General features: G+C 25.3%; 1 protein-coding gene across 2 annotated transcripts; it reads left to right on the top strand.

Annotated features, from left to right (window-relative positions):
• Positions 1–23736, top strand: LOC135928009 (serrate RNA effector molecule homolog A-like). 2 transcript variants are annotated; one of them, XM_065464321.1, is made up of 21 exons: positions 1–150; positions 191–325; positions 368–508; positions 552–719; positions 4146–4315; positions 5442–5730; positions 7064–7097; positions 7156–7203; positions 9875–10016; positions 19488–19586; positions 19807–19910; positions 20213–20356; positions 20515–20712; positions 20926–21160; positions 21273–21520; positions 21874–22027; positions 22292–22400; positions 22509–22662; positions 22844–23042; positions 23146–23239; positions 23362–23734. In XM_065464321.1, the coding sequence occupies exons 1-21, from the start codon at positions 35–37 to the stop codon at positions 23435–23437; spliced, it is 3057 nt and encodes a 1018-aa protein (XP_065320393.1). In that variant the 5' UTR covers positions 1–34; the 3' UTR covers positions 23438–23734. The 2 variants fall into 2 exon arrangements, with proteins under 2 accessions (XP_065320393.1, XP_065320394.1); XM_065464322.1 differs by lacking the exons at positions 1–150; positions 191–325; positions 368–508; positions 552–719 and adding an exon at positions 838–972 and having other exon boundaries at positions 23362–23736.
• The last annotated feature ends 3535 nt before the right edge of the window (positions 23737–27271 follow it).

Below are 27271 nucleotides of genomic sequence, written 5' to 3'. Positions count from 1 at the left end.
TTTTCCGCGAGATAAAATATATTATTTTAAAAACATGGCTGATTCAGAAGAAGAATTTGAACGAAGACGAAGAGATAAATTTCGTAGAGAAAGAAATGATTATCAGGATAGAAGAGAACCCAGAAATCGAGGAGAAGAATGGGAAGAAAGGTGATTATATTACTATTTTTTCTCATCAAATTTTTAACAGGCCTCGTGAAAATTGGAGAGGTGGAAGAATAAGGAAGGAATCAAATAGAGGTGATTATGAAAGAAGAAAACGTTATGGCGATAGAGAATATTCGCCTCATGGTCCAGCACAAATGAAAAGAGTTCGAAGAGACTGGTAATTACTTTGAAATTGTAAAAAAATAAATTTAATTAAAAGGGATGATACATATTATCCAAACACTGGACCTAATATTAATTACCATCACCCTGGTAATCATCCACCTTATTCTAATTGGCATGATTATCAGTTGCCCCCAACACTTCCTCCCATGCCTATTCCCACAGCTATGGTCCACAGGTATATTATATAAATTTTTAATTGTATATATCATGAAAAATAGGGAAGCAAATGAAAGTGGAGCATCTTTATTAAATTTTAAGCAATTTTTATTACAACAGGAAGATACAATTGATGTTGAAGAAGCTGTTAAAAAATATAAAGAATATAAAATTGAATTTCAAAAACATGCTATTAATGAATTTTTTAATGCACACAAATTAGAAGAGTGGTAATTACATTAAATTTATGTTTTTTATAAGATATGGTGGAATATATTTATATTTTTAAATACTTCACCAGGTGATAAAATCATGGTCCCTCAGTTTTCTAAAAAAATTACCAGAACATTTAATTATTTTACATTTTTGTTTGTTATATAATATTGTTATTATTTAATGCTCTTTCCTCTTTATTATAGAGGCAGAGTATATTAAAAAATAATAATTTGATTATTTTATATAAATCATTCTTCAATAAATATGGTAAGAAAAAATTGTAATTATATAAAAAATATAATTTGAATATACTAATAGTATGCTAAATATATTGTTGCATGAGCATTTATTTGTTATGCCACAATTTTTAAAGCTTGTTAGTAATAACTTTTAATATATTATATTTATATCAGAGACCTGCAGTGGCAAAAATTTCACTCGATTTGAAAAAAAAATTTCTAGCTCAGCCCAATTTTTTTTGGCCTTGCCATGATTTTTGAACATTTTTTTGGCTTAATAGTGTGACCTTTGAGTGAACACAAACAATGCAATGGTATTGTGCAAATTGATCACAATTAATAAAAATGTAAACTTGTTTTCTTTTTTTTTTGAAAAGAGTTTTGACTGTACAAATTGTTTCAAAAAAGAATTGTAAATATGAGCAGTAACTGAATTTTAAATGCTCTTTTATGATTTTCCAAATGATTAATTGATATAATTTAAAAAATAAATAAATAAGCTGGTCTTGGTTTTTAAATTTTCAAATTTTTTAGGCCCAGTCTTAATTTTTTAGATCATACCATTTTTGGGCTGAGTTTACACATTTCTGATTTGTATATAAAATTCTATTATATATTAGAGTGGAACTGACCTCTTAGGCCTACTAATTATTTTATAAGTTTGTTTGCACTAAATAAATTTATATTTTAGCAATATGATTACCTAACCTTATAATTTTTATATTTCTTTAAAATTATAAAATACATATGGATAAGATAAAAGTGAATTATTCTGACATATTTCTATCCTAAGGTTTTTTATTCCTTTTAACCTAAAAATGAAGGCTTGCACATATATGATTATTGAAACCAACAGGATATATTTACATAATCTTAAAAATTCTTTACAATGTTTTTTCAAAATTGATCAATATTAGAAAATTGGGAATTTCATTTATATTCTTTTTGAAATTCTCAACCCTGAATACTACTTTTAATTTGCTTTCTAACTTCTTTAAAATAAATAAAACTTATTCAATTTTCCAATTTTTTTATATAAAACGAATTTGATAAGCAATTTTATAATTATTTATTAAGCTTTTTTTCTAACAAAAATTCTCTATGTTCATATATTTCTTAATTAATATTTAAAAAATATACTTCATGATAAATATATTTTCATTATTAATTATTATAGTTTATAAAAAATATTTATAATACCAACTAATTTTATTTTATGCTTAAAATGCAGAATTTTATATTAGGGTCATTCCATACCAAATAGGTAAAAAAATTGATATTTTTAACTAACCCCATACTTGTTAAAAATTTGTGGGCATATCATATATCTAGTTAAATTTTTATAACAAAATTTTAGTTCATTGAAAATAGTAGTAGGAAAAAAAATGGAGCACCTAGTCAATTTTATTTTAAACTGGACATAAGGCAACCATATATAATTCATTTTTGTTTATTTTCCTAATTATCAATCATTGAGTTACTTATTGATTTAGTTTTTGCAACAAAGTTAAAAAGGTCAAATTTTATACCTTTAATCCCCATTATCTCAAATAATCTAATTGCTAATAGGCCTATTCAAAAAGATTTGAATATTCGATTCAATTCAAATTGAATAATTATGAAATCAAATGCGAATAATTATTTATTCGATCCGAATAAAATGAATTATTCGGAATATTTAATAAACCTTTTAATAAATCGAATGTTTGTCATTTCTATTTTATGACCTTCAAATCTGACAGGTGGTGTTTATAAAAAGACTAGCACAAATTTAAAAAATCTGAAGAGAGTGTTGAAGCAATATTTAAATTTTTATTTGTTTTTGAATCTGAGAAGTTTATTTTTTGAATCTCATAATAAATTATATTAAAAAATTACACAAACCAAAGTTATATAAAAATATAATAATCTTACAATAAATTATGATTAGTAGATTAATTATGTTAGAGGAGAATGCTTCTGATAAAATAGTTATGCTTGATGTTGAAATTGACAAAATTTTCCACAAAAAGAGTGACTATATGGGATCAATATCAAATCAATTAACAGGATGAATCATTGCAAGAGCATTATAAAATGTAAAGGCAAAACAACATCTCCTATTATTTATCATTATGATAGGTTTGGTTTCATTCACCCCTAGGGATTACCTATCTATAAAAGGAACATCAACTTCTAGTTGGAACTAATTTGTTGTCAAAAAATTGCATGCCATATAAGGAAGAAAATATAAGAAAAACTCTGCCTTAAAAATTGGCTTAGAATCATGAATTAAATTAATAATATACATTTTAATTTTGTTTATAACTTGTACATATTTTTTATCATCAGGTTATTAATTACATATTTTTTATTATCAGATTATTAATAATATACATTTTAATTTTGTTTATAACTTGTACATATTTTTTATCATCAGGTTATTAATTACATATTTTTTATTATCAGATTATTAATAATTTTTTCTGTTTGAAATCAAATTAGCAATAAAAAAATTTGTCAATATACTTGTGTATGATATATTTTATTAAGAAAATTCATATCAATTATTCGAATAACTCAAATCGAATACAAATAGTAGATTTTATTATTCGTACAAATATGAATAGTAAATTATTCGATTCATTTAAACGAATTAAATATGAATAAAGCACTATTCGATTCAAATTCGTTTTGATTAGGCCTAATTTCTAACAAGTTAAAATTTTGTTTTTTATCTAACTAAAACACATGCAAGTTTCCAAATTTTTTATTGAATATGAAAAAGATAAGTTATATGGTGTTTGATTTGTTATCAAATGACTTCTTAACAGAGTTAGATATTAACATTGTATTTGGTATTCACCCTCTACCCTCTTCCTTTTATAAAAAAAATATGAATATTTTTTTACAGATTCTAATAACTGAGATTATTTACTAATTTTACCAAATTTAATTATTATTAAATAAAGTTTATCCAACTTCATTTATAATAATTAATTATTGGTACAAAACAAATACTCAAGTGACAATATATTTTATCTCAATAAATTGTGAAAGTTCTTTTATTGTGAGGAAAACAAGTATATATGAATAAACTTCATTGAATATGTGATTGTTATCTTTTAGAAATATGTTTTTATTTATTTTCCCAATAGAATATATGTATTAATATCATGAGGTAGGAAATAAAATTAATTATTTATTTTACAAAAATAAAAGGTTTAAAAATAAATATCACCCTGAAGATAAAATAAATGTTAAGCAAGACAAAGAAGAAAAAGTGAAAAATAGACTTAAAATTTTTATGGAATTTTATGAAAATGGATGGGTTGATAAGATATCTTTAAATCAAAGTCAACTAAAAGAAATAATTAAATTTATGGATGCAGGTAACAATCATTTTAAATAAAAATAAATTTAATTATTGAAATTTTGATGTATTTTTTTGTAAAAATATAATTTCTATATTTTTGGCAGGGGAAGGGGTCCAATTTTTATTGTTGACAATTGATATGTATAGGTAAAGAAATCTTATCATTAAATATATCGTATTTAAAACAATATTTTATAATATTCAAAATTTATTTGAATATATCTTATATATTAAAAACAATAAATACAAGATTACCCTTGTTATTATTGTTGTAGTTTTGTATTATTATGATATATATTTATATATATATATTATAAAATGTCAATCAAAAAGAATATATTTTATTTATTAGTTATTTTATCGAGAATTGATATTCAAACACTTGGTATTTTTTTGTTTACTTTTTTACTTTTGACTTTTGATAAATATATTATACGAGATTAATTTTGATGGTTTTATAAAAAAATGAAAAAAAACTTTATGAGATGAAAATAATTTAATTTGATGTTTGATTTTTTTTTTTAATTTATATTTCTTTATTTCTATTCAAATCACAAAATTTCCAAAGTCAAACATCAAATTAAATTATATTTTTTTTATAAAACCATCAAAATTAATCTCGTATAATTTTTTTTATTTTTAATTTCTATTTCTTTATTTCTATTCAAATCTTAAAATTTCCAAAGTCAAACATCAAATTAAATTATTTTCATCTCATAAAGTTTTTTTTCATTTTTTTTATAAAACCATCAAAATTAATCTCGTATAATATATTTATCAAAAGTCAAAAGTAAAAAAGTAAACAAAAAAATACCAAGTGTTTGAATATCAATTCTCGATAAAATAACTAATAAATAAAATATATTCTTTTTGATTGACATTTTATAATATATATATATAAATATATATCATAATAATACAAAACTACAACACGCCCACCCTTCATAGGCCACGTGTTCCATTATCCCTAAATAAAATTTCGTATATTCGTTTCATTTTCATAATCTCCAAATCTTCATTTATTTGATATCCTTCCTTCATAATCTTCAAGCCTTTCATTTGTGTCATAGCTCTTGGTCAACAATTATATAGACCTTTTTTTGAATTTTATTAATATCCCCTTTAAAATAAAATCAATCAAGTAATCATAAAACTAGAAGGAGGAACAGATTCAGATCTTAAATATCTTGAGGAAGAATATGCATCAGCCATTGTGTTACCAGAGGAAATCAATATTTTAGATCATAATTTGAATTCTAAACAACTTGCAAACAATTCAACAAATAATCATATATCTAATTTAACTATAAATGGGTGTAATGATATTGGGGATGATGATATGGAAGATATTGACAGGCTAGATTTTGAAATTGAAGGCGAGCAGCAACCACTAGGTGAAGGGGTGGTGGTTAAGACTGGGAATGATAAAAGGTTACATTTAATTTTATGTGTTAGTAAATCTAAAAATATTTGTATACAATAAAACACAGGGATACTTGTATATGTTAGCTTTACTAAGCAATAATTAGGGCTGTGCCTATATTTTTGCCAATATTAAAATGATATGGTCATAAATGTGCGTATCTCGGAATTGCTACAAGATAAGCAATAAATTTTTAATGTATAAATCTTGTAATGTTAGTAAAACTTTAAAATAATTTATCAAACAAAAATATTTTAAGAAAAGTCAGCATCGGAAAATGAAATGAACCTATGTTGTGGATCGGTTTTTAACAATTTTTTGCCAATCCAATCCAAAACAAATTGTTGATCAGCCAATTCTGATGCCTTCTTATAATACTTTTGTTTATAGCAAGTTTTAATGTTATATCAATATTCCAAGCTGTTTATGCATAAAAAATTAGCTACCATGCTAATTCTAAGATATACACATTTATAAACAGGTCATTTTAATATTGGTAAAAATATTGGCACAGCCCTATAAATATTTGATATAGGTAATTCCATGTCAAATGAGCAAAAAATGAGATTTTCGGCCGACCCCCTTCGATTTTTTTAAAATTTGGTAAGGAAAGAAAGGTTAGTGTATTTAAGAAATAGCCAAAATTTTAGCCTTGTAACATTTATATTCTTAGAGATATTAGGGTTCAAAGTGGCAAAAATGACTTATTTTTACCATTATCTGCCTTTTCAATTAAGCCTATCTTAAAAACTACATAATTGTAAATAACAAATTTAATATCAAAATTATGTACAAAGATTCTACTTTTAGATAAAAAAATTTTTTTTCCCAATTTCCGGCCATTTTATTTAATATATAAGGACTAAATACGATTTTTGTTAATTTTTTTAATTGGATTTCAATCTGGGTTCTTAACAACACTAACTACACTATTTTAAGCAAGTTTTATATCATTATAAACAAATTTTAAATTCTTGATTAATATTTTATTTCTAATTTATGAAGATTTTAATTTTATGGCTTTTGCAGTTCCTATCATGTTTTTAAGCTTACTATATACAAAGTCAAAAAAAGAGCTCATAAAATTGGAAAATCAATAAAATATAATCCAAATTAACTAGATAATTTTAAACTTGACAAAGTGGTTTCTACTAATTAACTCATTTTTTAATCAATTTTTTGTAGTTTTTGTTCAGTGACCAAATTTTTCAAAAATCTGTTTATAATAGCCAACTATACCATTTATATTATTCTTTGAACCATCAAGGTTTTGCAATTTTGCTTAAAATCGCAAAAAAATTTATATAAATTATTTTAACTTTCTTTAATATTAAATTTTAGAAATGATGTTACAAGCAAAAATGATATGGATAAGGTAATATTATACATATTTATTTAATTGTATTATAAAATGACAACTTAATATTGCATAGGAAAAGGTACATGGAAAGGGTACTAAATCTCACAAAAATAAGACAAAGGTACATTACTATATATATAAAATAAATTTGTATTTCTAGTTTGTTGAAGAGAAAAATTTTAGTTAGTAGTTGAGAGCTAGAAATATTTTATTCAACTTAATTCAGAAGAAATAATGAATTTATTTTGCAAAAAATAGATATAAAAACATAATTTATAATATAAATATATTTAAGTTCAACTTACTATTTTTTAGGGTTGGCAGTAAATCTAATTGTTTTAAATCATCCCGATTTAAAAAAAATATGATTTTATATAATTTTACTTAATTATATAGCTTTGTCGTGATTAAATTTCTGATTTTCTTAAAATAAAAATCAAGATTTAAATATATTTTTTTTGTTTTAAGTTCAATAATTTACCTCAATTTGCGATATTTTGGATAAACGTTTTAATTATTTGCTAAATTTTATTATAAATTAGGGCTGTGCCGATATTAAATATGTAATCGGCACCTACGTTTCAAAAAATATAGGATTCGATATTTTAAAAAAAACCGATACAATAATAATATTATTTGGTTATTTAATGATTGTATATTTTTTTTAAAGCTTATTCATTTATTAAATTTTCAATTTCACATAATCCCATAATTTAAAAAAAACTATTAAAATTTATATAATAAAAAAAATATTGAAAATATATGAAAAAAAAATTGTATATAAAAACATTTAAAAATAGGAACAAGTCCTAGAAAGGAGTGAATGCTTTTTGAAATTCAGCACATTTCGAGAGAAATCTGTTGGCCAACAAGTAGAATTATTTGGGGTCACCTGAAATAAGTCTCCTTTTTTGCCTATGGCCTTGATAAGATTGATAGCCTCCTTTCTGAATACATAGGATGTTAGTGACTATTGGCAAAAACTGTTCGTGAGGCCAGCATATATTTTTTAAACTACTTTCGATGGCAGGAAATGAGAGAAAATTCACAGCAAAATTAATGCACATATAATCCCAGATCAGTAGGAGACCGTTTATCTAGGGGATATGGCATATGCGACGTAAAGATATGAATCTTTTTGAGAGCAGCTAGAATAATCTTTTAATGGATTTATGACATGGTTTACGTCTGAGGAAGAACTTGCAGTGCAAAGGATGGGAGGCCTTCGATTCGATTTGCTGGCCACAATCGACACAAATGGAGGGTACATTACATTGCAACCAAGACGAAATGCTATTGATATGTGTAGTTGTCCATATGAGGAGGCCGAGATTGGAACTAGGGATGGCTTTCAACCCCTAGCATGCATTTAGTGTTATGTTATTTAGGTTTTCCTCTAAGTGCTCATTCTAAATGAGGTATTCAACGAAACTGACCATCAAAGGAGCATCCCAATTTATTTTGAATGCTAGAGGCTGGATAGCTATTCCAAAAGGTAAGGGCCGGATATAGGTGAGGATCTATAAAAGTGGCGAGACGGTTGAGGATATATCGAACGTCTAAATGTGATGAAATAAAGGCTCAAAGATAAAGTTGTAGTGGCATGATTTAATTTTTTTGTTACAAGATATTTAAAAATTTCAAACAATGGACATTTAACAAACTTATTTATTAAAAACTAAACTTGAAAAATTATTTGAAATATATTTCCGAAAGTATTATAAATCAACAGTTTTCTGTAGTCCAAGCTAGACGCTTAATGAGCAAAATATAGCAGCTGTATCTACCAAGTCGAAGATATTTCTCAGAGGTGATAATACCTAATGTTTATGATGAATTGTCAAAAATGTTAAAAAAAATAAAATGACTAATATCTAAGAGCTGAGGTTCTCGTAAACTCTATATTAACCTTTTTTTATTTATTATTTTTTTACCTCTATTCATGCAAAATAATTAAGATAAGGATAAAATGAAAACTATAAGTAAAATCGGTATTTATTCTATTCATTTTTAAGTATCGATTACGGATAATTTATTATTCGATTCGTTTTTAAATTAGCCTAGCTTGTAGTTAACTACTACAAAGGTAAAGTTCAGACACATTACTATGCCAGAAAAATAGTAGTAGATATTTTTTATTTTGTTCCAGGTTTTGATTCATTACATCATCATTCAGAGAAATAGAGGAGGCAATTTTAAAAAGTTTATATTTTTCCCATATTTTAATATTACCAATTTATAATCTTATGAAAATATATTTCATCTTATATCAGCAATTTATATAATCCACGAATATTGTAGAGGTATATTTTATTGTGCAATTTTAAAAAGTAGTTAAACCATCTTTTATGGAATTCGTTTGGAGAGGGAGGTGGTAAAGGAAGGCAAAAATTTAATAAGAAACAAAGCGAAAATCATTTGAGGACTGGGAGAGGCGATTTTCAAAATTATATGTTATTGAGGTCTGGAATTATTTCGGGTCAGTAGCTTAGGGATTACAGGGACCACTATCAGTTGGGTGTGATAAGTAGTTATCTAAAAGTTAAAGACTATTATACGGGATATCGTGAAATACTACCCAAAAAATAACCAATTTGGAAATTTATTACCTCCCCCCAAAAACTTGGTCGGAATGAGCAAGATAACCTAAAATATCTGTGGGAAAGAATCAAAAATCTATTAAGTCAATAATTGAATTAATATCTAAAGCTTAAAATTGATTGAGCAAGAAAATCTTGTTCTTCAAACAATTTGCTCTTTACCCATTATTATTTTTCAAAAAATTTCTTTAGAAATCCTGCTGCTCCTCTATCTCTAGAAGTTCTTCATGCTGTTCTGGATCCTCTAGGTCTTCCAGAAGTGGATCATCTTCAGGCTCTTCCTCCCGGTCAGGATCTAGCTCTTCCAGTGGCCATTCAAGTGCCAATTCCAAAAGTTTTAAATCTTTATTAGAAATCATATATGTATCTGGGTCATTTCCATGTCAAATCAATCACTTTACAACCCGACCATCTCAGATTTTGTTAAAATTTATATTTAAGTTAATAAAGTATTGTAATTGACGAATCCAAAATATTAGATTCTTAACTCTATCAGAACCGGAGATATAGGGCTTCAAAGTGGCTCAGCTTGGTCATTTTTCGAAAAAAATGATTTTTTAAAATTAGGATAACTTTTATATTAGATGTACTATATATATCTATTATAGCTCATTTTATAGCCCTAAGTAAACTCTTGAACATATGTTAAATAAAATTATTTTTTAATTTATATATTTTTTTAAAATTGCGGTTAAAAATTTGTAATTAATTTTTCAAAATGTTAGACTAATTTTTTTTACAAATTTCAGATATTTTGTAAAGAGTACCAAGAACTGTTCATATAAAAAATTTCAGAATAAGGCCATAAAAATTAATTAGGAAAAATCTCATTTAAATCCGCTAGATGGCGTAAGTAGTTTAAAATATTAATTTTATCAATATAAGTTAATCTAAGAAATTTTTTTATTCCATAATAAAATATTATTGAATAATTAATAGTAAGCTTAATATTTAAAATAATTTTAATTAAATTTCTATATTGCCATTTTAGATTCATCATTAGTTAAAGTATAAGTTCTTCCTGTGGATATGGCAACATAACTTATATGATTTATTACATTATTTACTTTATAATATATACCAAATGGATGTAGGTAACCTGGGAAAAGGCCCAGTGATAACCTTGGACTTCATCTTGAAGTATAAAAGAGTTCAGAAAAATCATCAGATAACCAAATAAATAATGATCATATTCTAAATTGTTTTTAAGATTCTGATGGAATCTATTTAGCTGTTCAGTAATAAAACCACTGCGAATCAAAATAAATATTTTTTGAAATAAGTAATTAAGAAATTCGTCAGCTGTTTATGTAAGAGTCTCTAGACTGTTCTATCTATAGATATCCATTGCTTGAACGTTATCCTGTATATATCATGTGCAATTAATAAATTTTCTAATTTATCTTATGCTTAGTTCCCAGGACATTCATGACATTCGCTAAAATAACAGGCTGGCAGGGGAGGATTGCTGGAATTATGTCCTTGTAAGTCTATCTCAAAATCCATATTTTTTGTTAAAGTTGCTAGATTGCTATCTATTTTTAGCAACTTAACATTCTGATGGATTAGCAGACACAAACCAAGTGAGTGTCACTTGAACCTGGTATTATGCAATTTTTAGAGTGCAATGAGGCCAATTTTAAAAACCCGATTTTAAGAGAAGAGTAGATAGCTTTAAAATTTATATAGATTTCTTTTAAATTATTCAGAATTAACCGTTTTTGAACATTATTCCTTTCATCATTTTCAATTATAGAAAGGCAATATTTTTCCGGGCAGTAATCTACTATATTCATCGTTTAAATAGAAACTTAACGTCAACTATGCTCTGATTTATGGTTTTAACCTGCCTTGGGATTAGAAGTTGAAAGAACCTCCTTTTGACCAAGAAGGAATTTTGAATTACGGATCATATAAAACGAAGCGTTAAATTGTTTTTTAATTTTGTGAATGCTTCAATTTGGAGGTAATGTCGTTAATAATTGATATTTTTGGTTTTAGACAATAATGGATAATTATTTTTTATATAAATTATCAAATCGTTGCTGCCATTTGTATTCATCTTTGGTTGAAGAATTTTGCCAAAAGCTTTTGAAAGTCTGCTGAGCTTTTTCTTGAGATATCCCTTTTCTCTTAGTCTCTTTTTTTATTGGAGAATGTCTTATTTAATTTAAAGTAGAATTTAAGGATTCTAAAAAAATTGTAGGGAGTTACACATTGTCGTTATTAATTGGATAATCATTTTCTATATCGGTGGAGGTTTAAGAAATTATTTGAAGTTGTAGGGATGTTGCTATCCTCTAAAATTGTAATACTATTCTTCTTTTTATATAAAAATTTGCGACACTTAGGACAAATATATTCTCCTTTGTTAATATTATGATTGTTATCTAAATCGTCACTTTTCTTAAACCTTTTTTGGAATAGTGATTTGGAAGATTCAATGGATTTGTATAAAATATATTAATAAATTAATTAATTTTAAAAATTACAAATTTTAGGAAGTAACATATATAAAAATTTATATTGGAAAAAATTATTCGAAAAATCGATAATTTATTAATTGCTTACTTAATAAATTTTATTATCTATAAATTAAATTCAAGGAAATTTAATTAAAATTATTTTAAATATTATGCTCACTATTAATAATTCGATAAATATTTTATTATGGAATAAAAAAAATTTCTTAGATTGACTTATATTGTTAAAATCAGGGTTTAACATTTGCTCAAAATTCAAAAATCTTCACAGATCGTTGCTCTTTTGAAGATCAAAAAATGTGAAGATTTTTTCGCTAAAAAAAATTTTGAGCTTGCTCAAAGAAGATTTTTGAGCAAAATAAAAAATATTTTTTGTAAAAAAATCTTCTATAATTTTGAGAAAATATTTTGAGAATTTTATAATAAAATAAATTCTTTAAGGAAATCTTTATTAAAATATTTTTGAAATTTTGATCTTAAAATTTTTTGGTAAATTCTTTAAAAATAAAATTTTTGATATATATTTTTTTTTATTTTATTATGTTAATGAAAATATTTTTTTTGAATAGGTTGTAAATGTGAGAATTGGTCATAATACCGACTGCATTTTTTTTAATATTTGGAATAAGTAATAATGATTATTTTAAAAATGTAATGTCATAATTTTAATGTTTTATATTTAATGTAAACTATAAAAGTGACAATTCTCATAATACTCATCTCAGAACCTTTAAAAATAATTATAATTAAAAAAGGCTAGTTGAGCATGTTTTGAGATGGTTTCAGTGATTGTAAAGCATATAAAGGTGACAATTGTCATAATACTTATTTCACATATGTTTTAATTGGAAATAGAGAAAAATGATTATTTCAAACATGAATTAATATAATGTGTAAACTATAAAAGTGACAATTGTCATAATATTCATAACAGAACCTATAAAAATAATTTTATTTTTAGGTATTAAATAGGCGAGAAAAAATTTTTTGAGCATGTTTCGAGATGGTTTTAATGATTGTAAAAATTGTCACAATCGTTATTTTTGAACTTTTTTAAAGCAAGTAGATAAAAATTTATTAAATATAAAATTAAATGTGGATGTACCATAGAGCAGTGACAATTGTCATAATCGTTATTTTTGAACTTTTTTGAAGCAACAGAGTAAAATAATAAATTGTAAACATGTTAAATTGAAATTTAAATGTGGATGTACCATAGAAAAGTGACAATTGTCATAATCGTTATTTTTAATCTTTTTTGAATTTTTTTTAAGCCAAAGGGTAAAATTATATATTGTAAACATGTTAAATTAAAATTTCAGTGGAGATCTACCATAGAAAAGTGACAATTATCATATTTTATTTAATTTTTTTGAACTTAAAGGGTAAAATAATAAATTGTACACATGTTAAATTAAAATTTCAGTGAATATGTACCATAGATAAGTGACATATCTAATTCTCAACTCCCTTTTGAAATTATTTTAATATATATATTTTGAAATTATCACATTACTCATAGTCATATCCATTATTTTTAAATTAGGTTAATATGATCTTGTTGGGAAACACTTAAACCTCTGGGCAGATGATAATAGTATCATATATGTTAAATTTTTAGAGCCAACCGGAACGGAGTTGAACTAGAAAGATGCATCAATATAAACATGATATTTTTGGGAACAACAAATTTAAAAATATTTTTTCTATAATCTTTTAAATCAATTTTAGATCTTAGAAACTACTATTTGGATATATCTAGTAAAATACGCCCCCCTCTGATTATACTATTCATACAAAAAATCTAAATCAGTCATATATATGAATTTTTATTTATTAAAATTTCAATGTAAACAATAACTTTATAATGAAATAGGTTATATAAATAATTATTTAAAATATCACATTATTTAACAATGTACGATTAAGCTTTATAATTAAAATATCATCAAGTTTTTCTTTGTCTAATCTTGTCCTTAGAGAGGTTACAGTTAGTGCCAATGCACTAAATGCTCTCTCAGCTGAGACCTGGGTGCAAGGAGCAGCAAGAATTATTTGAGATAATTTAAATAATTCTGCATCTTGGTGTTTTCTTTAAACCCAATATTGCAAAATATCTTGTGAGGATGGCAATCTTTTGTTGTATAATAACGATTTTATTTTTAGCTTGATATCGCTATTACATAATTCATAAAATATAGGTCCCTTCTTGCAATCACGCTCAATGTAAAGGTCAAGTTTTGTTTTTTTATAATCACTAGTGGAAGGCATAACTAGAGTTGTATTTTCTTCATGAGGGTCAATAGCTTGCAATTGTTTCCAAGTTGCAAATATATGTTCCTAAAATAAAAAGATGTATATTATAAATTTATTAATTTACCCTGGCCAATATTTTATCTTCTTCCAAAGGATATTTTCCATTTTCATAATGGAATCTAGGATCCATATATATCGCACTACGAAATGCGTCATTTTGAAAAAGATAGCTTTCTCTAATGTTTAAACATTCCAACATACTTTTAGATAAATTATTATCCATTTCCTCCAGCTCCATTTTGCATTCTAGCCATGAAGCAAAAAAATCACCTATTACAATATTACTTTTTTGTAATTTCATTGTGAATTTGTATAATGGGAAAAGGACTGATTACATGTACCTAATAGGATAATATCCCATAAATCGAAACTAATAAAAGTTTCTGGGTATAATTCACCCATTTTAGTATAAAAGGTTTTATTATCCATTAGATTTTTCATCATTAGATAAGTACTATTCCACCTAGTAACAGTATCTAGCGTGGGTTTCGAAACTTTGTCCATTATAAATAATCTTTTATATTTGTGAGATTTTATCAATTTAATTATAACACGAATTTTCTCTAAGTCTAGTTTTAAATATTTTTTGATAAACATGTTTACAGCAAGTTGTATAGTATGTGCAGAACATCTAATGCAACTTAAGCCAAAGCTTTTGCTTATATCATCTGATATATTTTCCTCGTCAATACCCTCTGGTGTTTCTTCATCAGAATAAACGGAGACATTTTCATCATCAATACATACATTTTCCTGATAACTTACACTTGTATTAAATAATATCTGGCTTAAATTGTTTTCATTAGAATTAGATAGATCATTATCATTATTTAATTGATCTCTAGCCATAGTGTCAACCATTTTAAGCATATTGGCGCCGTTATCCACAGTAATGCTATATATTTTTAAATCTATCTGGTATTTTTTTAAAATTGTTTGGATTTCTTCTTTTAGGTTTACACCTGTATGAATTTTTATTAGTACTATCATTCCTAGTGTTCATACTTGTATCTGGCCATTTTTTATATACTGAACATTAATACCTAATATTGATTTATTATATCTAGTAGCTGTATCAATTTTTAAAGAAATTAGCTTGTTTTTTAATTCATGTATAATTTGAAGTCTAATTTCGGATGCGGTATATTTTATTTTGTCGACCACTGACCGAGTATTTATTTTCATTTGAAGAGAATGACATATAGGGTCTAGTAAAATACGGAAACCCTCATAATTTACTAAATTTATGGGTAAATTATGGACTGTAATCAACCATACTATACATTCAAAAACCTAAAAAATAATTATTTATTCTTTATTTAAATATTAATTACTTTAGATTTATCGATCTTAATTTTTGGGAATTTTTCTTTTGCTGTATTTCTAGCATTGAAGGACGAATCACTATTAGATTCATCTGCTTTCATTAATGTGTCTTTTAAGATTTGCTAGAAAAATATATTGAAAAATACATTAAATAATTTATTTTACATGGTATTACTTCATCTTTTTGTCACACATGCTGCACGTCGCTAAATTTTCAGAAGAATCGATTAAAAAATGCTCCTTTAGAATATCTTTGAGATTTTTTTTATTTTGCATTATATATAAAAAAAAATTTTGTAATTTTTAATTTTAACTTTCTTGTTTTTTCCTTTTATTTTTATTTTCACTTGTTTATTATATTTTGAAATAAAAAATCAGGAATTAATGTTATATAAAATAAAAAAATGAATAAAATAATTGTTTTATTGAGGCCAAATAAAACCCCCATTTATAAATTTGGATGGGATACATTTATTTAATGTTTTTTTTATTTATATTTATAAAAAATCAAATGTTAAATGAAGATATAAAAAATGCATTTTCTTTTCTTTTCGTTTTTCCCATTGTCTCTCTCTCTCCCTCCTTTATTTATTTTTATTTAATGTTTTGCCTTATGAATTAAAGAAAATAAAAATCTCAAAAAAATGAAATTTGCTGGTGCCAGCGAGGCGGCACCAGATTGAAAAAAAGTATTATATAATTTTTTTTTATAAAATTGAATTCAAATTTTTTTTTAATTTTCATTGCTGTAATGGTACCCAAAACCGATACGTTTTCCCCCTTGAAGGAGGGAGTGACGGATGGCCTCTTATTCTGTTTATGGCTATTGCAATTTTTTCCTGACTCCAATTGCTATATTTCTTTTGTGGTTTATGATAGGTATCAGAGTTTATTGTAGAAAAATTTATTTGATTGGGTTAAGAATTATTTGTTATACCAAATAAAACTGAATTTGAAATCTTTTGAGAATAAGATGGTTCTTCCTGTGAGGAAAAATCTAAAAGATTATATTTAATAAACAATATAATGTTAATTGGTACCAACATGTAGATGTAGAAAGATTTAAGAGACCTGGAGATAGTGACTATTTTACTAATTTTGTAATTTTTAATATCTTAAAAAATGGGAATTTTATTTCCTGGGAATTATATTCACAGATTCTTTTTAATGTTTACCTAATAGATTTTAAATAATAAACTAAAGTTAAAATTTTTTAACCCGCTAATTGTTAAAATTTTGTAACCGATTCGCTCGCACTTTTTAAAATTATTAAGCTAGGCCGCCCATGGACGGGCTTCAGCTAAAAACCTGCTCGTTTCAGCAAATAAATTCTAAAATGATCATAATGATTATGACAATTATCATTTTTCTATGGTACATCCTCATTTAAATTTTAATTTAACATGTTTACAATATATAATTTTATATTTTTGCTTCAAAATAATTCAAAAAAGATTAAAAATAACGATTATGACAATTGTCATCTCCACTGAAATTTTAATTTAACATGTTTACAATATATAATTTTACCCTTTAGCTTAAAAAAAATTCAAAAAAGATTAAAATAAACGTTTATGACAATTGTCACATTTCTATAGTACATCCTCATTTTAATTTTACATGTTTATAATTTATTATTTTACACTTTTGCTTCAAAAAAATTCCAAAAAGATTAAAAATGGCCATTATGACAATTGTCACTTATCTATGGTACATCCACATTTAAATTTAACAAGTTTACAATTTATTATTTTACCCTGTAAGTTCAAAAAAATTTAAAAAAGATTAAAAATGACGATTAAGACAATTTTACTTTTCTATGGTAGATCTTCAGTGAAATTTTAATTTAATAAGTTTACAATATATAATTTCTTCAAAAAAAATCAAAAAAGATTAAAAATAACGATTATGACAATTGTCACTTTTCTATGGTACATATTCACTGAAATTTTAATTTAACAGGTTTACAATATATATTTTTACCTATTTGCTTTAAAAAAATTCAAAAAAGTTCAAAGATAACAATTATGATAATTGTCACATTTCTATGGTACATCTTCACTGAAATTTTTATTTAACATGTTTACAATATATAATTTTACCCTTTTGCTTCAAAAAAGATTAAAAATAACGATTATGACAATTGTCACTTTTCTATGGTACATCCACATTTAAATTTCAATTTAACATGTTTACAATTTATTATTTTACTCTGTTGCTTCAAAAAAGTTCAAAAATAACGATTATGACAATTGTCACTGCTCTATGGTACATCCACATTTAATTTTATATTTAATAAATTTTTATCTACTTGCTTTAAAAAAGTTCAAAAATAACGATTGTGACAATTTTTACAATCATTAAAACCACCTCGAAACATGCTCAAAAAATTTTTTCTCGCCTATTTAATACCTAAAAATAAAATTATTTTTAAAGGTTCTGTTATGAATATTATGACAATTGTCACTTTTATAGTTTACACATTATATTAATTCATGTTTGAAATAATCATTTTTCTCTATTTCCAATTAAAACATATGTGAAATAAGTATTATGACAATTGTCACCTTTATATGCTTTACAATCACTGAAACCATCTCAAAACATGCTCAACTAGCCTTTTTTAATTATAATTATTTTTAAAGGTTCTGAGATGAGTATTATGGCAATTGTCACTTTTATAGTTTACACTAAATATAAAACATTAAAATTATGACATTACATTTTTAAAATAATCATTATTACTTATTCCAAATATTAAAAAAAATGCAGTCGGTATTATGACCAATTCTCACATTTACAACCTATTCAAAAAAAATATTTTCATTAACATAACATAATAAAATAAAAAAAAATATATATCAAAAATTTTATTTTTAAAGAATTTACCAAAAATTTTAAGATCAAAATTTCAAAAATATTTTAATAAAGATTTCCTTACAAAAGATTTTATTTTATTATAAAATTCTCAAAATATTTTCTCAAAATTATAGAAGATTTTTTTACAAAAAATATTTTTTATTTTGCTCAAAAATCTTCTTTGAGCAAGCTCAAAATTTTTTTTAGCGAAAAAATCTTCGCAAAAAATTGATCTTCAAAGATTTTTTCCTCAAAATTTTAGGCGAAAAAAATCTTCAAATTTTTATTTGAAGATTTTTGTAAAACCCTGGTTAAAATTAATAGTTTAAACTACTTGCGCCATCTAGCGGATTTGTTTAAAATGAGATTTTTTAAAATTAATTTTTTGGCTCCACTCTAAAATTTTTTATATAAACAGTTCTTGGTACTCTTTACAAAATATCTAAAATTTGGAAAAAAAAACTTAGTCTAACATTTAAAAAATTAATTTTATTTAACATACGTTCAAGAGTTTACTTAGGGCTATAAAATGAACCATAATAGATATACAAAGTGCATCTAATATAAAAATTATCCCAATTTTAAAAAATCATTTTTTTCGAAAAATGACCATACTGAGCCACTTTGAACCCTATATTTCCAGTTCTAAGAGTTAAGAGGCTAATATTTTGGATTCGTCATTTACAATACTTTATTAACTTAAATACCAAATTTTAAGAAAATCTGAGATGGTCGGGTTGTAAAGTGATTGATTTGACATGGAATGGACGGCTCTCATTTCATAAACAATTTCCTTTATCTAAATAAATTTTTTTCAATAGAAAAACTTAGCGAAAAAGCCATAGCTACTGAAGGCGTTAATAAAAGTCCCATCGAAGAAGGCGAAGCTAAGGATGATGACGAAGATAAAAAAATTATGGGTAGATTAAATAAGACTAACTTTAATACCATTTTAAATGATTTGAGTTTATATAAAACAAAATCGTAAATACTACTATATTATATATCCAAATTTCTGGTTTAATTTTTCCTTCCTATAAAGAATTAAATTAAAATGTATTTATATTGATACCTTAAAATTTAGTTCTTTTTTTAAAACTTTTTAATCACATAATTTTATTATTTATCTTATTTCCAAAGTCCCTAACATTACAGATGAATCTTCGCCTAAGCCATTTCACAAAACGACTTCCATATTTTTGAGAAATTTACCACCCAACATTACCAAGACTGAAATCGAAAATGTAATTTATCATTATAAAAGAAGTTGTTTTTTAAAATAATTTTAACTTAATTTATCGTGAATATTTGTACTTGATTTATCAGTTGTATGATTTAATTCATTCAGACAAATATATTTTTTTAATAATTGTTTTACTTGATTCATGTTACACAATAATACGAGTACAACATAAGACTAATTTGAATAGAATAACTAGCAGATAAAATGTATTACGAAAACAGATGTACTTACCTCGAAGTATTTCCAATTGTATTTTTTTTAGATTATTATAAATAATACATAAAACATTTTTTTACATATCAGCTTTGCAAAAGTTACAACGGTTATTTGAGAGTAGCATTAGCAGACCCGTTACCAGAAAGAAAATTTTACAGGCGAGGTTGGGTTACCTTCAATAATAAGGATGCTAATGTTAAAGAAATTTGTTCAACACTTGCTACTATTAAAGTACGTACATTTTTTCTTCAGTGAAAATGCTCATAATTTTCTTATATTATGACTTTTTAAAATTTCGTTTTATCAGTTCAATTTAAATTTATTTTAAAATTAAGTTTATAAATGTTGATTGAGCGAATTATAAAAAATATGCTATATATTTTTTACAGATCAGAGACTGTGAAATGGGTCCTATTGTTAATCGTGATATAACAAGGAGGGTTAGATTAGTTAATGGAATAGTAGTTCATAAGCCTTTAGCTAAGAGTGACGTTAGGCTATCTCTTAAAATAGTTGTATCACTCGATAAAAAATACAATTTATGGAACAACGAAGAAACAACAAATAAGGAGACTTCTTTGGAGAAGGTTTGATAAAAAAATTTCTGAGAAGGGCTTAAGGATTCACTAATTTTATTGATATTAATTTTATTTAACTGATATAAAATATGAGTATTATCATTTAGCTAGTTCCCGATTTGAATGAATATACAGTACTATATTTTGGTTTATTAATGCTTGAATTGTCTACGATTATTTTAAATGATTTGATTAACACTCATAATTATTTAAACCTATTAGGAACCTCAAAATGACCTAAATATTGCAAATAGCATCAGCTCGGACCCATTTGAAATTGATGAAGAGCTGGCCGATATAATGAATATGATGGACAAGTCCTTATTGGAACAACCTGAAGTTTTGAAAAAGATTATTATGAAAGTAAAAAATCCTATCATCAAAAGTATAGTGGAAGAGCTTATGAAAATTTCGCTAGTGCCAGTTGACGAAATACCATTGGTTGACGATAAAAATGGTAAATAAACCTTTATAAAAAAATAGGAAGGATTAAATCGACTTTTTTGGTTGATTTAAAATAAAAGCATAAATATGAAATTACGATTTATGAATTAAAATGTATTTTCAAGAAATAAACGATGATTCTGTCATTAAGACCCTCCCAATCAATGATGTGATCAGATCTGTAGATCACAAAGATGCTACACCTAACAATGATTTTGATCAAGATCATACTGAATGCGATAAAAATAAAGAAACTCTTGAATGCGATAAAAATAAGGAAGATAAAACTGGCAAAGACAATGAAATTGAAACCAATGTCAATAGTGTAGAAAAGATTGTTACATTAGTAGAAAAAGACGAAAATATAAATAAGGTTCCTTTTTCATTTGACCATCACATCTATTTTTTTAAATGGGTTAAGTCATCCATCATGAGAATTTATGAATAGATTTAAAAAATATTATTCCATATCAACTATAAAACACCATGTCATCTCTTGGTTAAACACTATGACGGCTGAATTAAATATTTTAATCGTGCAACTTTTTTTAATTATAACTCCAAATATCCTAGTAAATAATTGAATTTAGAAGGAGATAGTAAGGCCGGACCGTGAGTTCATTAGAACGATTAATTTATTACCAAAAATCTAAAACTTTTTAATATTATTTATATTTCGAAAGTAACTCTAATTTTAATAATTAACATAAAATATATTCTTTTTAGTTATTAGACAAACTCATCTTATACCTCAGGGTGGTTCACTCTTTAGACTATTACAGTGTAAGTGAATACCCAAATGAAGATGATATGCCTAACAAATGTGGTATCATACATTGCAGAGGGTCTTTGAGCCAAACAAAAATTTTATCCAAAGATAGTAAGTGAAAACAATGTATATAATCCAATTTTGCACTTATTTTTTTCATATCATCTTTGGCTAATAAATTACAATAATGGATTCTGATTTAGGCTTTATTTTTTTTATATCATCTTTGGATATTATATTACATTATGGATTCTGATTTACGCTTTATTTTTTACAACATTTTTAACCATTAAAAAATTTTTTTTAAACAATCCTCCATGTTTATAAAATAAAACAATTGCTTTTGCATTTCTCAAATTAAAATGTTATTTGTAGTTCAAGACTGGCTGAAGAATTTCGAAAATAAAATTCAAACGTTTCTTTCCTCTAATAATCACGTGACTAAAGAAGAGGCTAGTCTACTTGGATTCAAAGATTATGAAACATATCCTTTTTTAATTTAATTATTTTATTTAAAATAACTATCATTATTATTTAAATGTGTTATTTTATTATCCTTAACTCTGTTATATTTACTTTTCTACAACTAAACTGAGGTGGAAAAATTTGTCCAAGAGAACACACAAGAATTATCTAAAGATAAATGGTTGTGTCCTTTGAGTGGCAAAAAGTTTAAGGGTCCGGATTTTGTGAGAAAACACATATTCAATAAGCACCACGATAAAGTCGAACAAGTTAAAAAAGAGGTTTGGTTTTTTTTAAATATTGCCATTTTTATAAAAATCTCGATAGTCATGACAATAAATGGCCATATACTCCCTCGGGGAAATATCTCGTAATTTAAAAATCGATTATAACAAATTTTCAGGCTTACATTATTTTTGCTAAAAAATGTTTAAATAACCCTAAAAATTTTATTTAAACAAGGTTGACTTTTTTAACAATTATCTATTGGATCCTAAAAGACCTCACAACATCGATATCCTGGGTTATGTATCGAGCTCCAATGCAATCATAGCTAATAATTCTGCCAACTCTACAACTAATAATGTTAATGCTAAATTGCCTACCAAACCTTTCAATAATTTTCATCCTTACCCTCCCAATCAACCCCACATATATCAGGGTGAGTTAACGAATTTCTGATATATATTGTAAAAATTGTTAATATTATATGCTTTAATCCGGGTTCTGATTCAGCATGTCTGTTAAATATTTTTAATTATCAGATTATCCTGGAAAAAACTACTATTACCCACCACCTCCATATTCTGCAAGACCAGGTATCGATTCATTCGAAAGGAATCAATTCATGAAGAGAAAGTTAGATTAAATTTAAAATATGTAGATATTAAAATTAAATTCTAAACATAATTTGTCCTTTTTATTTTATTTATATTATTTTTGGTTGATAATAAATTTTATCTTTACAAAATATATAAAAGGGGTCCTGGAATGCAACGAGAAATTATACAATATCGCGATTTGGATGCCCCAGAAGATAATGAAACCTTATATTAATCTCATTGAATACTTTTTTATACCAATTTTTTAATTATACAATTTATACTAATCTATACCCTATCAACACAATAATATATGTAAGATTGTAAGATTTAACTTTTTACCTAAAACAATAAATATTGTTGCGATTGATTAAAATATCAAATATAGCTAAATCCATATGCCATCACCTATAACCCCACTAATTTCGAAGTGCCACCAAGCTTACCACTGTTTTTGCATACTATACATTGCGTCATAATTTTTTAAAATATATTCATAAAGTTAAGATTAAAAATGGTGCGAGACATTTAAATATTATTTAATGCTTCATAATATTTTATCGATAAAATAAAATAAGCAGATAAAAACAATTTGACAAAATTATGCTTTGATGTGTTTCCTGGAAATTATCAATTAACTTGCTTAAATTTCATATATTCACTTCAAACTGCAGATTGGTTGTTTATACTGTCAAGATAGTATTTTAAAAAATTATTTTTAATTGTTTTTTAATAATGTAATGTTGCTTGAATAAAATTATTATTTTCGTATTTGTTTTATTATTAGTTTTTAATAGAGTTAATTTTGAAAGAAAAATAAATATTTGTTAATTAAAACAGTTATTAAAAGATACTTTCAAATATATCTAGGTACAGATGCATCGTTTTGAAATTTAGGAAATGTATCTGAATACAGATACAATTTTTATAAATATATCTAAGTATATTTATTATAATTATATAAAGTGAAAAAAATATTGAATTGATAAGAAAGTAATAATTGTTGATTTTAATAAAACATTCTCAAAATTTTTATCATTAAGGCATCCACGTTTATCTGTAAAAATATTTTTAGCCTATTATATTTTTTTAAAATTGGTATATTCTATAATAATTAATCAATTTTCACAATTAAAAAATTTTTTTAAAAAAATAACATTAAAATAAAAACGCTCTTTCTATAAGAACAAAATTAGGATTACAAGTTATCAAGAACACGAATAATTATATTTTAAAATAGTAATTTAAATTTTTTGTTTTGAGAAATAATATTCCTTGGGTTCTGATGTAAGGGCTCCTATTTTGCCTCCTATATTTAAAAAAAATACAGCTCTGCGAAATATATACAAGGGGAGAGATAATGATTGGTAAAAAAACAATTTGTTAATTTAGAATATTTTTTTCTTGGCTATATTAATTGGATTAGAATTTACATTTTTTGGAAATAAAGCGACATGTGAAGCCCCAAATTAAGGATTTACCTAAAGACCAATTTACAGAAATTAAACAATCTGGCCTTAGACCATCATCTTAAAAAATTAGCTGACTACAGGATGTTTGGTATTCAGGCCCTCGCAAGAGAACAGCCAATACCTGAATTAATCGTTGCATGTCTGTCTTTACTATATACAATTAAGACCATGTTTCCCTTTTAAATCAACTTATATTGTACATTTTATGCATGGATGGGTAGTGCACACAATTCGATGGCCTATGGCAACTCTTAATTGTTCATCTGATAAGAGGTTACGACTTGGTAATGCTTCCAAATAGAGGTGGGCTGGGGCCTAATTTTTTATTCACAGCCTGTCCATTCACGGTAGCAATAAAAATGATTCACGCCCTTTCACGCTTACTGCTAAAAACTTTAGACGCGATCCGTCCTCTCACGAAGGAGAATATTTTGATCACGTTCAAAATTCATGGTGTTTTAAATTTTTTTAACTATTGCTATACTTTTACACTTTTTGGAATTTGTTCTATCATAGCTTTTATTTCTCTAATTCCATATAACATAAAATTATAATTTATAAATCTTTTATATAGATAAGAAAAATGTCCATGTTTTTTTATTTCAATTGTGTTCGCCTTTACTCTAATAACACTGTGACAAGAAAAATGGGAGAAGAAAATAAAAACAAGTTTTGGTGCAGAATTTGACGCTGAGTTCGAATCCGTTTTCCAAATTTTCCCTACACCTCAAGTTTTAAAAATATTACCGTATAAAGACAACTTTTCGAAATCTCAAAAATGGTAAAATTTAGGTCTTTATACGGATATATTTTAAAAAGTATCGAATAAAAATCCCTGAAAATTGTTGATGGTGTTAAACTTATATTTCTTTATAAATTTACTAATTTTTTATCGATTGGTTTTTGAGAAAAATGGTAAAGAATTTCGTTTTGGGGGTCTGATAAATTTTATATAATTTTGCTTCATATATGCTCAATATTATATATTAATTCTAATTATGTTTCAAAAGTACTCTATGCCATGAAAATTCAACCAAAATCTATAAATTAAAAAAGTAGGTAATATTTTCGAACTTTTTAATTTGTACACTTTTATTGAATTTTCTCTGCATAAAGCAAAATTAAGGTAATATTTATCTTTTTTAGTTGTATATAGTAATATTTTATGCATTTATGATCAATTTATACCAAAATCATATATCTGTACCTACTTTTTTAATTTGTACTCTTTTTAAATTGAGCATTTTTGAAACAAAATTCATTTAAAATGCAATAATTGGTAATTTTTTCATATTTTTTATTAATATTTATCTTTTTTAGATGTATTTATGAATTGTTTTTTTAATCAATTTATATCAAATATGATTTTCCAATGGAGTATCTTGATTCTTGAACCCGTAGTATGGGCAATAAATAATAATGCCAAATAACGAGTAGGAAGAAAGGAGGAGAATTATTTTTTTTCGCGCTTAATTTTTTATAAACATTAAATTTCTTTCATTAATTTTTTTTTAAAATTGGATTTTAAATATTATTCAAATTCCCTCCTAATATAATATTCTACAAAAAATTAATGCCTAGGTTCCCTTGTTTAAAGTGTGTCTCTAAATTTTGTTACATCTGTGCGGGCTATATATTGCCCGCACAAAAATGCCCAATTTCTTTAATCATTCAAAGGATTTATTAAATTTATTACAATATTTCACTCTGTGATTTGGATAAACCATTTGCCCCTAATTACATATGTAAAACATGTTATAACTCTTTTAATTCGTGGGTAAATGGAAAACGGTCATATTTGCCTTATTCGAAACCTGCATTTTGGCACGTAGCAAGAAATCATTCATGGGATTGTTATTTTTGCTCGATTAGTACATTTGGGTTTAACAAAAAAAATAAGAAGAAAATTCGTTATCCATAAATTTCGTCGGTTGTTTACCCGGTAAAATATAATATGCATACAACAGTTCCTTTTTTTAATAGTTCACAGCTGGAAGAATTACGTTGCCAGGACAATGACAATATTGATCTTGAGTATCATCCCGAAGAGGATTCGCCATTTATGTCACAAGAGCAACTAAATGACATAACCAGAAATTTACAACTTTCAAAAAGAAAGTCCGAATTTTTAGCCTCAGGGCTTAATGATTTTAAAATTTTAAAAAATGGAGTTCGAACTTCATACCGATTCCATGGAGCATCGTTTAAAAATTTATTCTCTTACAAAATTTTTTTATACTATTCCAACAATCTAGGTCAAGTTTTTTTACATAATATTGAATTGGTGCCCGATGAATGGCGCTTGTTCATCGATTCAAGCAAAAACAGCTTGAAAGCAGTTTTGCTTCATAACGGAAATTCTAAGCCATCAATTCCCATCGCCTATTCCAAACAGTTAAATGAATCATATGAAAATATGAAATTTATTGTGAAAAATAAATTATTCCATTTACGAATTTAAGATATGCTGCTATCTCAAAATGATCGCAATCATGACGGGCCTTCAGTTAGGCTACACCAAGCATTCGTGTTTTCTTTGTCTCTTAAATTCCAGAGAAACTCTAAAACATTATACACTATCTGAATGGGAGGATCGT

The sequence above is a fragment of the Gordionus sp. m RMFG-2023 genome, chromosome 4 (genome assembly GCF_954871325.1).
Source record: "Gordionus sp. m RMFG-2023 chromosome 4, tfGorSpeb1-WG-v2, whole genome shotgun sequence".
NCBI classification, from domain to species: domain Eukaryota; kingdom Metazoa; phylum Nematomorpha; class Gordioida; order Chordodea; family Parachordodidae; genus Gordionus; species Gordionus sp. m RMFG-2023.
The sequence above is the reverse complement of the archived record's forward strand: the minus strand, read 5'-3'. Positions and strand labels throughout refer to the sequence as shown.

Bases quoted from the DNA above. Each gene is read 5' to 3' on its own strand.
- LOC135928009 (XM_065464321.1), top strand. From the start codon at position 35: ATGGCTGATTCAGAAGAAGAATTTGAACGAAGACGAAGAGATAAATTT. The intron at 326-367 runs GTAATTACTTTG...TTTAATTAAAAG, and splicing joins AAAAGAGTTCGAAGAGACTG to GGATGATACATATTATCCAA. The intron at 4,316-5,441 runs GTAACAATCATT...AAATCAATCAAG, and splicing joins AATTAAATTTATGGATGCAG to TAATCATAAAACTAGAAGGA.